Below are 16,073 nucleotides of genomic sequence, written 5' to 3' on the forward strand. Positions count from 1 at the left end.
CAACTAATAAACAAAGTGATTAATGCTGATTTGAATCTTAAAAAAAAAAAAAAAAATTTAAAAAGCAATGTGCATTGTCTTTCTGCACAGCATATCGCCAAATACAGAATTCTTTATTAAAACCATTTATCCATAGAAAAATGGAAAAATATTGACACAATATATGAATCTTGAGCGTACTTGAATGTCTGCAATAAAAAGAGATCCATTTATTATCATCAAAGGGGAAGGGGGAAAGTCCTAAAACATGGTTCAAAGAATCTTACGGAAGTTTTTCATGGGGATTTAAGATTGTTGCTGGTTTTTCGAGAAAAATGTTAAGATCAATTCCACATATTATCAGAACATATTTTATGTCCAATTTTTCAAATATTAAATACCTTTTCTTTACGCACAGAGCAATCAATCAATAAACTGCATCAAGACAAAGTAAGCAGTCACACATCAAAATCCACTGCTAATTTCTTGGATAAAATGGAACAAGAAACAGATATCAAGGCCATACCTTTCACTTATATCCCTATTAAATATCTTGATATACTTATATCCCTATTAAATATCTTGATATACTGCCCATGAATTTTGGTTCTTTGAACTTTTTAAAAGCAGACTGTCCAAACATTAACCTATAACCACCTTTGGACTTTGGAAAGTGATTCAAGAGGAATGGCATAAAATACCTCTTCAGATATTACAAAAAGCTTTATTGTCTTGGAAACTACAGTGTAGAACGACAGAGAAAAATAAAGGTTATCAAATAGAGCTTTTAAATCAACTGTTTTAGGTAAAATATTTTTGTAAGTACAATAAAAATCATCTAAAAAATGTTCAAACAGCCTCTGCATATCATAAAAAATTTTCTACGACTTTTATGAAAACCATTATAATTTTATGATAATTTTTTTAAGATTCCAAAAGTTATGGCTGTTTGGCATGAAATGTCATATTTCAAGCAGCTTTAAGTGCTTGCCAAGTATTTGAGTTACCACTTGTATTTATCTTCTGGAATGCATCAAAAATATGCCTCTCAAGAGCTTTTATTGGGAATGGCCAAATCCACTGGCTATTTAGCTGCATCATCACAAAGAATACCGCACAGGGTGTATTATAAGAACAAATGCACATACAAATAAAGCTATGTAAGAGTCAAACTTGTTCTCTCAGTTACAGATTAGCACGATACCATCCAAGGTTATAGAGTTCTTCATTTTCGGGGGGTAAGAATTTTTCTGTTGTGACCAGTTGATATTTTTCTGTTGTGACCAGTTGATATTTTTCAGTTGATTACCCACACTTTTTACCTTTTGGTGACATTTAATTATTTGGCAACAAAGATTTTGATGTTGTAAATTTTAAATTTCATGGACCTTATTGACTTTTTTTCTTTTCTTTTTTTTTTTTTTTTTTTTTTTTTTTTTGTTAAAAAGCATAACTCTATTATGAAGTAATCAAATGATGGGTATGTATTAAAATTACATTATTTTTAGGAAAAATAACAGGAAAATAAAACCCTTTCATTTCCTCCACTCATGTTTCAAAATTGCTTTATGTTTCATATCAAACAATTTTTTAATACCCTGCTTACAAATTTAAAAAAAATATATATTATAAAAAATTGTTTATAAATTTGTTTTTAGCAGAATTGAAAAACAACAATAAATATGTCATATAAACATAATTTGTTTCATTTCTTATTTTTTTATGAAAAGTGCTCATCCCTGCCTATTTTACTTGTTGGAGTTGGCAGTTATGCTGTGTATGATCAGATACAATAAAATGGCTTGCTAAATCACTAAAATAACTTATATGCTAAGCTTATTTTTGGATTAAAAACCAACATTTTTACAGATACAAGAATAATACCACATGTATAATACAAATTAAAAAATAAAAATTATACCTGTATAACGTATTAAATGCTTTTTCACAGCCACTAACGTCACAACCAAAGGGCTTTTCCTTTGTGTGAACCCTAACATGAATTTTTAAACTATATGAAGATAAGAAGCTTTTACCACATCCATCTTGTGTACATACAAATGTGTATTCTCCTAAAATACAAACCATTATGTTAATTTTTTTTAACTCCCTATGTTATACAGAAATTTATAAATATATAAAAAATATTTTAGAGTTGATTTTTCCTTAGAACTTTAGAAATATGGGGGGGAAAGCTAAAATTAAGTTTGTTTTCATAAATTTCTGTTGTTGTTGATGCTTGTCTGATGTAGTCAGATCAAGCCCACGAAATTACGCCTGTCATTGGCAATAGCCTTGAGCACCTAATGGGTGACAGTGCGATTTGGCCCAGTATAAATTTCTATTCATTAAGATGATATTTATATTATTCAATGTAAGAATTTAAAATATATTATAATTATATTGTGTTCATATTAACTACAATTTCTATTTAACTTACAATTACTTAAAATTAAAATAATTATTAGTTACTATAGCATTATTTGCAAACAATCCTGTAAAGTCAGCAAATTTTAGTGAGTAATTTTTCGCCTAACATATGGAAAACAGCAGCCATTTTAAAAAACAGCAGCACACTGAAAGTTACATAAATCAGTAATGAATTAATGAAATTAAAAATGCTGGAAACATATATACTAAAACAGTAAAAATTACATAAAGCAAACATCCATAACAAAGCCTTCAAAATTTCATAACACAATACAAAATTAACTAAATTAAAAATACAGCAAACACGCATACCAAAACATTTCAGTTTCTTAACTTAATACTTAACTTCTATTTTCTCGGTCTTTTGTTTCTTTTTTGTTTATAAAACACTTAACTTTCTTAACATGCAACTTCTGTTTAGTCAGTCTTTTGTTTCTATTTTTCAGTACACAGTGATCTTAAACATTTTAGTTTCCTATTTTAACTTAAAAGAATACAGAAGGAATTGCATAAATTAACCCATTCATGTCAAGGGGAATAAAATTAGAAAATTTAAACAAAAATGAGTATTTTGTGTTTTATTCAAAGTAATACAATGTACAATTAGCGTTCTGTACTGAGTGCTGCCTGGGATAACCACTGACCTGACTTTTTTGTAAAAGTCTTAAAGTGTTAATAGTCATCCTGGCAGAAGGGATTATTTCTTCCATATATAAATGTTACATGTGCATACAAGGCCTGTGTATAAGCATAGATATGCTAATTACAAACACTGTCTTGCATAAGTTACATGAGATACTTAGATATAATCATGACAGTTATATTTAAACATTACCTGATTTCATATTTACAATACTGTTACTGAGATAATCATAATTAACTTATAATTCAGTTATACACTAACTGCAGTTTCTATGCTATTTTTAACTGCTTTACTACATTATTTTTAAAAAGTACATGGAAAATGGACAGTAATAAGCTTACATTACAATAGCTGATGCTCTTATAGTCCAATTACTACTCTATGGGACGAGTTATTTTTTCTAATGCTGATTTCCAATTATTGTGTGGCTTAGTCTGAGTTATGTGACTCAATTTTCTGGTATCTTAGCTGATTTGCTTGGAATAGTTACACCTGCTATTATAGTTGTATTACCCATCAAGGGAGTATCTTTATTACTGTTCAATTACTTGGGTTTTACAATTGGTAAGAGATAACTACACTAATCTGCTGCTCTATTATCTGCGATTTGTCAGTTCAATGTACTCCACTTTTGTAAAGCCTCCCCCCAACCACATTGGTTGCTATTGAAATTATGTTGCAAAGATCCAATTTTCAAGGGCAAAAAATTCTTAATACTTTGCTGAGCATAGTTTGATCACCTCCTCTATCTTCTTTTTTGCCTGCATTTCTGTCATCTGATAGGATCCTTAGGAGAATTTTTTGTATGCCTCGCACTAAAGGGGTCTATGTCTTATGACCTTGGATGGCCTTCAAACTTGAGGCGGAGTTGCTATATATATTTACTTTTGTTGCTAATTGATACTTTGCCAACTTGATGGCTGCTTTTAATGCTAGAAGTTCCACCTGAAAATTGGTATTTTTGCCTTTCAGTCATCTTTCCCATGTTTTAACCACTTCTCCTTCTTGGAGAACACAGAAGGCACAGCCTGTGTTCTTTGTCTTTAAGAATCTGGATATATAGCTAGTGCTTTTTCATCTGGTGAGGTGTACTGCAGGTATAGTGTACTAAACTGGGGAAAATAGGATTAAATGGGTTAGCTTCACACAATGCACCCTTAGTAGGCAAAACACTATATATGAGAAAATAAAAACTTTTCTTTTTCATTAGCAAGCAAACTCCACAGCAGCTAACAATTTGTTATAAATTTCAAAACCATGTGGATAACTACTACCAATACAAAAGTTGGTAGTTCAAAACTACTACCATTACAGAATAGATTATGGCTTTGCATACTGTAATGTGCACACAACTATTACTGGTTTACCAGATAAACACATTTTCATAAAACTCTGGGTCACTTATTTTAGCAATACAGAACTTTGCACAGTGATTCTTGTCAAGGTTGGGTAGATAATGTGATATATCATACCAAGTTACACTAGGTCTCCTAATTGGATAAAAGCGGTCATGCGACTCAGTAGGGTTAATGGGCACGATATGCAACTTCACTTGACAATGGATAAGCAATGGAGACGTAGCACAAAAAAGTACGAAAAGAAATAAAAAAAAATTTTATGCTGCATCTGCTAATTATCTAATTGAATAAAGAAATATCTGTTCTGCCAGAATGATTCATGTAAATTTGACACAAACTCTGCCAACTTTATAGTGAATAGATTTCATAATAGCACAAGATGATTTCCCCCCCACACACACTTTAAGGACCATAAAATATGCCTGCTTTTATATCTGAAGTGCACTTTTTTAAAAATCGTATATAACTTTAAATGCAAGCTTTTGACATACAAGTTGATAGTTTTATAGTTTTCAAATGGAATTTTTTTCCATTCATTTCACTTTTTTATGGTGAATTACAATTTTTATATGCTTAAATATTTGTAATTTTTACATATCTGATAATTCCTGAGCTTTTCAAATATTCCAATATAATTTTTTGGAACTACTCTTATATATGCCCTCGCTTGGCGACAAACTCCATGGTTCCATATTACTATCTAAATTTTTTGTCTACATTTCGAACTTTAAGCCTAAAATGTCTCCAAAGACACAGCTTTCGCACCTGCAAAAACCACGTTTTGAACACACAATTTAAGTTAAAAATCCGAATTAAAAACATACAATTTAAATAGCAAAAACATAAAGTTTCTAACCAAAAATATTTGACAAGAATATGTTTTAACTTAAAAAAAAAATCACAGAACTGCACAATCTATGCAACAAAGGAATCTATGAACTATGCATATCTTGCTTAAATAAATTTAACAACAGTAAATTTCAAAGAATACCATGTACACAGCGTTCTGTTTAAACTTAAAAAAACATCTACGAATTGCACAATCTAGGCAGCAAAGGAATCTGCGAACTACGTACACCTAGCTTAAATAAATTAACATAACAATAAATTTCAAAGAATACCATGTACACAGGGTTCTGTTTAAACTTAAAAAAAAACATATACGAATTGCACAATCTAGGCATTGCGCACTACTCAACAAAATAAACTAAAATAAATTGCGAACAATTCAAAAAACAACAACAGAAATTCATAAAAAAACAATGAACATAACATTCTAGAAAATAAAAACAATAAAATAAAATGCACTTACCATAATGAACGCTTCTTCGTACAGCAGAAATATCAAGAGCATACAAAATCCAGCATACATTCGTGAATAAAGTTTCGTTAGTCACACAACATCTGTCAACAAAAGTGCCACGATTTTACAATATCACTTATCTTTCTGCGATTCAAAATTCCGAAGGTAATGATAAAAACTTCCTCCAAAGTTAACTTACTACACAAAAACCATGATCCAAATCTTAAACTCCGCTGACAGCCACATACTTTAACAAAAAAGCAAACCCACACAAGTCTATCAGAAACGCCCTTCTTCATATGACTTCTCATATCAGCTCCGCATTTTGAACATGCTAAACTCCGCTTCAGAAGTCCTGACTACCACAGAAATTCCAAAAATACACTTCGAACCACATAAACACACCCGTGAACAAAAGACTCGCTAACAACTTCAAATCGTACCTTTTAATACTAAATTGACTTTGCACACAATCTAAAATACACTACTGAAATTTTCCCACCACATCTTTCATTGCAACATTCCATTGCAAAACGTGCAAGACACGAACTAACGAGCAAATAAAACCACGGTTGATCTTTGGATTATGGTAACTTGGCGATTTTTTGGCGACCAACTCTGCTACAGCAATCCTCTATTTTTATTTTTTTATAGCCATTTTGTCTTCACGAAGTAAAGACATGTTTCTTTTCTTTTTATTTACTCAACACTATTTCCAACAATCTACTAGCCGAACTACACTTATGCTAGAAATTTTATGTAACAAAACTGCTTAATCATGACAAATATTAACTGCAAAATTGGGAAAAAGTGCACAATCACAAACTCCTTGCGTGTTTTTCAGAATAGCACATACACATAAACCATTTACACGTCGACTTATTTTTACTTAAAAAAACATCCCAGAATTGCACAAAAATGGCATTGCACACACTCTTAACTTTATCCATCTATGCTGCTATTTTCTCATAAATTACAAAAACTTGCACGTAAATGCAGGAAAATTTTGTGAATCTTTAAACTCGGTAAAAAGCACATATATGAAATTACCTGATCGCGAAAAAGTATATACCCTTTCCAAGGATGAACATTTCCACGTATAAAATAAATAAAATATCCAAAAACTTTTACCTCTAAATTATCTATTATATTATAAACGTCACCAACGAATTTATACCGCAAACATTAAAAATAGTTACAAATACTTAATGTCAAATATTTAAATTATTTCCATACACGTTTACTTCAACTGAAATATATACCAAATTGCTACAAACATAAAATTCACAAAATAACTATCATTTAATTAAAATATCACTAAACCATGTACACGTCGACTTATTTTTACTTAAAAATACATCCCAGAATTGCACAAAAATGGCATTGTGCACACTCTTCACTATATCCATGTACACTGCTTTTTTGCATTAAATTAGAAAAATTTCACGAAAATGCATGAAAATTTTGTGAATCTTTAAATCCGGTAAAAAGAACATATATGAAATTACCTGATCGCGAAAAAGTATATACCCTTTCCAAGGATGAACATTTCCATGTATAAAATAAATAAAATATCCAAAAACTTTTACCTCTAAATTATCTATTCTATTATAAACGTCACCAATGAATTTATACTGCAGACATTAAAAATGGTTACAAATACTTAGTGTCAAATATTTAAATTATTTCCAAGCACATTTACTTCAACTGAAATATATACCAAATTGCTACAAACATAAAATTCACAAAATAACTATCATTTAATTAAAATATAACTAAACCATGTACACGTCGACTTAAAAAAACATCCCAGAATTGCACAAAAATGGCATTGCGCACACTCTTCACTATATCCATGTACACTGCTTTTTTCTCATAAATTAGAAAAATTTCACGAAAATGCATGAAAATACTCAACGTATACTACTCAAACGTATTCCAAAATACTACAAACATATAACTCACAAAATCACGATCATTAAATTAAAATATAATTAAATTAAAAAACACTACTTAAAATATAAATAAGCACATACATTAAATTAATAAAAATTAGATTACAATCCTAATTACTTTAAACTAAATCATTGCTAATAACAATTTTCCAATAATATCATATTAATTTATTTACTCCTTATTTAGAACAATGCATAAAAATAATATCCTCAAATGATTAAAAATACTAACTTACCTAATCTTCTTCAGAATCTTCATTACGTGGCACGCACACTTCCTTACAGAAAGAGTTCCAATCGGCTGCAGTACTACTGCTAATTTCTAAATCCGGTAATCAACTGGCAATCTATTCACCCAGTAATAAGAAATTAATAAAATTTCATCCGTATTCAAACTACTTTCAGCAAATCACATACCCTTCCTTACACTCTGTTTCACAAAATGTCCATTTTCACCGATTTTTTGCACCGCCATTCAAACTTATCTGTAATATCCTTCCTTTCACACAATCTCATTTCATTTCCACATTTTGGACATCCATACTTATCCGCAATTAAACCTACACTCATACACCATTCAACCAATTCTTTTGAATTATCAGATAAATGCATTAAAAATTTAGAATTCACTTTAAATAGCGCCATGCAATCCAAAAATTAATCAACACTATTTCACACAACACACAATGAAGCTTAATACAAAATAATATAGTACTACAGATATTTTTCCAAATTTTACCCCTTTTTCCGATTAAAGAACTGTAATTCGTCCATTAATGTCACGTGACATATCTCATGATTTCTCATTTCCCTCACACAAAATAATGCGTAATCGGAACTGAGTACTTCTCACATTATTACCAAAGTCCAAGGTAGTAACCTTTATCGCCTCCAAAATGTCGCCAAACTACCTGTTACCATATTCCAAAGATCAGCCAAAACCACTGCAGCAAAAGAAAACGTTTCAACCTCTAAAGAGTTGCCATACAAACAACATTGTTCCCAAAAACATCGTTACACGCTCTCTTGACGGTACTTACGTATTAACGCAACCAGGCCAAAATTCGCATAAATTGCCAAATTTGGCGACCCTACTTACGGCAACCCTACGTGTTATACGTAGTTTTGTAAAAAGAGCATGTGGAGATTCACAAAATTTTCCTGCATTTTCGTGCAAATTTTTGTAATTTCTGAGAAAATAGCCGTGTACATGGATAAAGTCAAGAATGTGCGCAATACCATTTTTGTGCAATTCTGGGATGGTTTTTTAAGTAAAAATAAGTCGACGTGTACATGGTTATGGCGAATACGGTTTTCAATCAGTGCTAAAAGCAATAGCCAAAAAATTTCCGCCGAAAAAATAATTCTGCAACTTATTGAAATTCGAAACCGGAAGGGTTTAATTGCTATTTTATATTTTAAAACAAAATAATATAAAAAACTGTATTAAAAATTATCTGCAATTAATAAATGTACATTTTCTTTCTATTCATACTTTTTTACTCAAACTTACAAATAGCGCCAACCTGGTTGCAATAATATGTAAGTACCCTCTTGACTTTATCCATGTACACATCAACCTATTTTCACTTAAAAAGTTAAAGAAAATTGACAAAAATCCAATTCTTACTTTTGTAAAAAGCGCCAAACAAATAAGTGCGCGATTCTACCCTTTACCCACTTTGTTTGGGTTATTTGATTATGGCAAAGCACTTAAGGCCTATTTGCATAGAAGGTATGCCTTTGTGGAGGACTTTCTAAAGGAACTATCACACATAGTTGCTACACATGGGGGAAAACTAAAAAAATGCCCTGTTGCCCTCACCATTCGTTGGATTTCAAACTTCAGACTGAACTACTAGAATTCAGTGAATTTACTACCGAGCCACTGGTGGGACCACTTTGTTTGGGAGTATACATAGTTTTTCTGCAGTTGAACATTAAAGAGCCTCAGAAAAGAACACAGATTGATTGATGAGCATACACAATTTGTGATGAAGAGAGTTTCTGCAGTTGAACATTAAAGAGCCTCAGAAAAGAACACAGATTGATTGGTGAGCATACACAATTTGTAATGAAGAGAGTTTCTAGCAATTTTTCTTTAAGGTTAAAAACTTTATCAAAATTGGAAAATCATAACATGTAGTTGAAAGCTGTAGTAAGAAATAAGGAAGTTCATAAATATTTACATACAAATATTTGTATTTTTTCTACAAGTTTCAAAAAAAAATTTAAGAAAGAAAAGAAAGAAAATTGGTTGTGACTATTCTCAAGTTTTCTCCTATCTGGAAAGTTTTTATAACTTGCTTTTTTTCAGCCAAGTTTAAAGTAAGTTACTTAATGATTAGCTCAATATATTAGCATTACTCGAAATAAAATCAGTATGAAAATTTAATACTTAGATCTAATCTTTAGCTTCTGTCAGAAAAATGAGAATTAAAATTTAGAACAAAGGAGTTTTCTCCTTTGCATCTTAATTATTACCATTTCTTTATGTATGTCATAAATATTCAGGTACTTCAGAATTAAAGTGGGCCATCACTTTCCATGTGATATCACCGATTCAGCAATTCTTTTTTCCTCAAAAATATTCAGCATTTTAACTTAAAATCTACTGAAAAAAGGAGGAGTTTTTTGTGATATTTTATAATGTGGCACATTTTTTTATTTTACTACTCATTTTGATCACATAACATCATCAAATTGTTGGAAGCACTTTCGCAGAGAACCCAGTAATTGTAAATATCGCCAACTTTGGCGATAATAGGTCAAACCTGGTAACCCAACGGATTCATCCTATTCGCTTGTTCGAAGGTTGCAACCATTCCTCTTGCGTTCATTTTGTTGAATTATCACTGTCGTTGTTCGCATTTGCAAATTTATATTATTCTTCTCTTATTTATTATTATTTTTCCTGATTTCCCACGTTATTTTTTCTCAATTTTTTAACAATGAATAGATAGAAATATTTTCGTATAATTAAAGAAGTTTTCATAGATAAATGCTGGTTCTCGGTTCGGGATGAAAGGAAGAAAATATGGTGGGAGGGATGAATGCTAATTTGTAACATGACTGTTTACGTTGTGTTCTTAATTATTAACAGCTGTAAACAAGCAGAACCATGAGGTTTCCAACCACTAAAATAATTTGTTTTCGTAGGCCGCAAAAACGTGCATGTGCATTTTAAATAATTAAGTAATGCTTTAATTTTTATTATTGGTTACTGCCATCTAAAATTATGAGAATTATGGTGATTTCCGGTTATGTTTTTACCACCAATCCTCGAATTCCATATCACAGATTATGTTCTTACTGCATTAATATAATATTAACAAGACATAGCGCACAATAAAAATTAAGCTTTATTTAGGAACATCACGCATACTCCCCGACAGCCTGCCTGTTTTCGCTCTGCTCGCTACTCGTAAGAAACTTCTCCTCTAGGGTTGCCACACTTATCGGAGGGCGCAAGGCGCGCTCCTTATCGCCATCACCACAGAGTTTCCCCCCAGTTCCTTTAATGGCTATTCAAAGGAACGACATAGGTTATGAAATTATCTCAGAGTATCCGTGCTGTCGGGTATTTTTTTTTATGATTACAAAATTAGAATATAAAATTAGAAAAGATCAAAATGCAATTCAATATATAACAAGGTATTGACACATATAATAAAAATGAAATAACAAAAAATATGTTAAGATATGAATTTAAAAAAAATGTTTTAAATTGTTATGTAAGAAGCAAGTTTCTTAGGGAAGTGAACATGTCTTCCCGATCTGGTGACAGTTTGTGTCTTAGAGAGTTCGTTTGCAGATTTATTCTGCTGAACTGTCTTTAAGTCTTTATTTGTTTTTAGTTCAGGCAAATTAAAGTCCGAAAGCAAATAGGCTGGTTTCACACGGTCTATAGACACAGTAGATTTCAGACCGTTAACATCAATTGTGAAAGTTTTGTCCGTTCTAGAAAGGACTTTATGCGGACCTGTGTATGGTTGGCACAGAGGTGGCTTTACTCGATCGACACGTAAGTATACATGCGTACACGACTTTAAGGTAGCACTTACGTAACATTTTTCTTGGCAATGTGCAGATGTTGCTATTGGATTCAACTGTTGCATTCTATGCCGAAGATTCGTGATAAATTGTGTGTCATACGGAGATATCTTAGATGACGTTATCATATCACTAGGCAGCTTGAGAGTTGTGCCGTACACCAGTTCAGCACAAGATGACTGTAGATCTTCCTTTACGGCTGTCCGAATACCAAGCATAACAACTGGTAGTGTTTCAGTCCAGTTATTGGTCTCGTGAGCCTTGAGAGAAGATTTTAAATGTTGATGAAATCGTTCAACAATGCCGTTGGACATTGGATGATAGGCTGTTGTTGTGATTCTGTTCGTACCCAAAATGCGCGTGAATTCTGCAAAAAGTGCGGATCTCATTTGAGAACCTTGGTCTGTTGTTATGATCGATGGGCAGCCAAAACGAGATATCCAACAGTTGAAGATGGCTCTGCAAATGGTTTCCGTTTTCATATCCGGGATGGGAATGGCTTCAGGCCATCTGGAGAATCTATCTATTAGAGTCAAAAGGTACACATTGCCTTCTGATGGAGGTAACGGTCCGACGATATCCATATGGATTTCTGAAAAACGTGCATCAGGAAGAGAGAATGTGCCCAGTGGTGCTTTAGTATGCCGAGTAATTTTCGATTTTTGGCAAGATTCACAGGATTTCACCCAATTTTTGATATGACGTTTCATATCGGGCCATACATAACGAGAACAAATAAGCTTCGTAGTAGCTGCAATTCCTGGATGTGACAGATTATGCAGATGATTAAAGATGAGTCTGCGAAAGGAATTCGGAACAAATGGACGAGGAATGTCCGTTGATATGTCACAAAGAATATTACCATCAGAATATTGGCACGGTTTAAATTCCAGTTTCAAAGATGATGTGTTGTTTTTGAGAAGGTCTTGTACCTCCGGATCATGCCGTTGAGCTTCCGAAAATTTTTTAAAATCCAAAATGGAGATTTTGTTATGGAATCAATTTCGATTCTTGAAAGAGCGTCAGCAACGACGTTTTTTGAACCTTGCACATGCCTAATATCAGTAGAGTACTGAGAAATAAAATCTAAATGGCGCAATTGTCGAGGTGAACATTTATGAGGGTTCTGTTTAAAAGCGTATATTAATGGTTTTTGATCCGTATAAATTATAAAATTTCTGCCCTCTAACATGTGTCGGAATTTCTTAATTGCAGAATAAATAGAAAATAATTCCCTATCGTACGCGGACCATTTCTGTTGAGTTTCATAGAGAAAAATGCTATAGGTTCCCATGTTTGTTGAGACAACTGCATAAGTGTGCCGCCGATTGCGACGTCTGAGGCATCTACCCAGATGCTTAGCTGGGCTCCGGGAATAGGGTGTCTCAAAAGGGTAGCCTGAGCAATGGCATTTTTGGCAGCAATAAAGGCTTGTTCAGCATTCTCGTTCCAATTTAATTGTGGGGATGAATCCTGAACACGAGAACGAGATTTCTTTTTATTAATATAGCCTTCTAACAATTTTATTAAAGGAGAAAGAATATGTGCTGCTTTAGGTATGAAACATCTATAAAAGTTAAACATGCCTAAAAATCGGCGAAGCTGAGTGAGAGTGGTAGGTTGAGGAAAATCTAAAATACATTTGACTTTGTCAGGAAGAGGTTCAATTCCGTTTTCACTAAGGTGAAAACCTAAGAAATCAATAGATGTTTGACCAAAGGTGCATTTTGAAACATTTATGCAAAGTCCATATTCCTGAAGTTTGGAAAATAAAGCTTTCAAATGCCTGCAATGTTCCTCAGAATCTTTAGAGGCTATGAGCAAGTCATCGACGAAAGCGTAAACACCTTCTAAATCCCGCGTGACTTCATCTATAAAACGTTGAAAAGTCGCAGATGCATTGCATAAGCCGAATTGCATACGGATACTTTCGAATAAACCGAATGGTGTGCATATGGCGGTTTTGTGGATGTCGGCTGGGTTAATTGGTATTTGATGGTATGCCTTAATCAGGTCGACATGACTAAAAATTTTAGTACCGTGCAATGCAGCAGTAAAATCGGCTAAACATGGAATAGGGTATTTGTCTTTTATTGTTTGAGCGTTCAATGCTCGATAATCTCCTACAGGTCTCCATTCCAGACTTCCCTTTTTTGGAACCATGTGAAGTGGGGATGCATAATTGCTGCTCGAAGGTCTCAAATGCCCCAATTGCATCATAGTTTGAAATTCTTGTTTTGCTATTTTTAAGCGATCTGGAGCTAACTGACGAGGTTTTGCAACCACAGGTGGACCTTTAGTTATGACATAATGAACGGTGTTATGTTTAACAGGTTGGTTAGGATCTGGTAATCTAGTAACTGAAGGAAATTCTTTTAAAATTTTGTGATATGGTATATCACTAAATACAGTTTTTACTGAATAAATGCTTGCATTTTTCACGCAACCGACGGTTTTAAAATGCGTTTTTAAATCTTTGAGACATTTGTTTCTGAGATCAGGCACCAATTCAAAGAAATGGAGAAAATCTGCTCCAAGAATGGGTGTACTAACATTTGCTATAAGAAAAGTCCATGTAAACTGTCGTCTTAATTTGAAATCCAAAGAAAGTGTTTTTTGACCATAAACATGAATAGTAGAAGAATTAGCAGCGAAAAGTGTTTGTTGGGACGAATTCCGTTTTTGAGAATTATTTGCTGGAAGTAAGGACACGTCAGAGCCGGTATCGACCAAGAATGAAAGGTTTGTTCTACGGTCACGAACGAACAGGCGACGTGAAACTTGAGGCAAAGAATAAGTCGCCTCTATTCTTTGCTGGTTTCGTTTCCCTGCCATGAACAAGGTTTTGTACATTTGTCATCTCTACACTTTTTCCCAAAACGTCTATGATACCAGCAAACAGAATAATCTCTCCTTTTGGAATTGCTTCTTTCCTTATTGCGATCTCCGCGATTTGGCGAGCGACCACGAGAAAGAGAAATGCGATCAATACGTTTGTTTAATTTTTCTATTTGTTTAAATAATTTATCCTCAAGAGACTGATCGACTGTGCGAGAAACGGCACAAGTCCCTGGGGTTGGATTTACTTCTAAAATTCTGTCGGCAATTTCTGCAGCTTTATCTACAGTTAAATTGGACACCGCTGCCAAAATAGACTGAACAGTCGAAGGCAAACGTTGAAGGAATAATTCTAACATTAAGTTATCAGGAACATTTAAAGATTCTGCTCAACGTTTTATATTTATAAGCAAATCGGAAGGTTTTCGAGAACCTAATTCCTCTCCAGATAATAATTGGCGAATTTCTTGCTGAGAAGATTCTCCTGAACGATTTATTAACTCAGTTTTAAGCTTTGCATATGGATCAATAGGGTCTGGTTTCATAAGTAAATCCCGTACTATTGATGCAATATCTGGAGGAAGATGAGCAACTACATAATTATATTTAGTAATGGATTCTGTGATAGGTTTGGGGGTGGCAAGAGCAAAGGTACTTTCACACATAATAAACCATAAAGATGGGTCTGATCGGTTATAAACCGGAATTTGGACGGCATAAACATCAGACATTGTGCAAGGTTTTTAAGCCAAAATAAAAGCAAAAATTTAACTAAAGAAAATGAAATTAAATGATAAGTAGAAAACAGAATTATAAAATGATCTATAATTACTACTCATCTGTGATCTGGAGGACGAAAACCGATGTAATCCATTACTTCTGGTTTGGAGATCTTGAGTGATGGCTTGTAGTCAAAACCGAAAGTGCTTGAGAACTGTTCATACGATTTAACACAGTCCGGGTTACCATTATGGTAATTTCCTGTTATGTTTTTACCACCAATCCTCGAATTCCATATCACAGATTATGTTCTTACTGCATTAATATAATATTAACAAGACATAGCGCACAATAAAAATGAAGCTTTATTTTCCCCGACAGCCTGCCTGTTTTCGCTCTGCTCGCTACTCGTAAGAAACTTCTCCTCTAGGGTTGCCACACTTATCGGAGGGCGCAAGGCGCGCTCCTTATCGCCATCACCACAGAATAAATCAATTTTTATGGCGTAAAATTTAAACAATATATTGTTAATGCTTTTCTAACAATAACCTTTCAGAGGATGGCAGGTGTGACATAAATAGATGATTAAATTGAAATAAAAAATATTATTGATTATTTAAGATGACAGAATAGTTTGATGCAATTTCATGGTCATCAAAATTCACAAACCACTGTTGGTGTAAGGAATATATCATTTTCTGTGCTAACCAGAATTTAAGACAATTTTTTTTTCGTATGTCACGTTTAACCGGTTGATTTCAGTATATCAATACTAATTTATATTTTTTAAATGA

General features: G+C 33.0%; 1 protein-coding gene across 1 annotated transcript in view; it reads right to left on the reverse strand.

The window, feature by feature from the left end:
- The window catches only part of MTF-1 (Metal response element-binding Transcription Factor-1), a 90,818-nt gene that overhangs the window by 72,368 nt on the left and 2,377 nt on the right, over positions 1 to 16,073 (reverse strand). The window contains exon 3 of the mRNA XM_085823894.1: positions 1,901 to 2,051. Within this exon, the coding sequence (XP_085680020.1) occupies positions 1,901 to 2,051 (151 nt within the window). The remainder of the gene's footprint in view (positions 1 to 1,900; positions 2,052 to 16,073) is intronic.

This window comes from Stegodyphus dumicola, chromosome 9 (genome assembly GCF_044657685.1).
Source record: "Stegodyphus dumicola isolate Sdum_Otavi_A_Nest chromosome 9, ASM4465768v1".
Lineage (NCBI taxonomy): Eukaryota > Metazoa > Arthropoda > Arachnida > Araneae > Eresidae > Stegodyphus > Stegodyphus dumicola.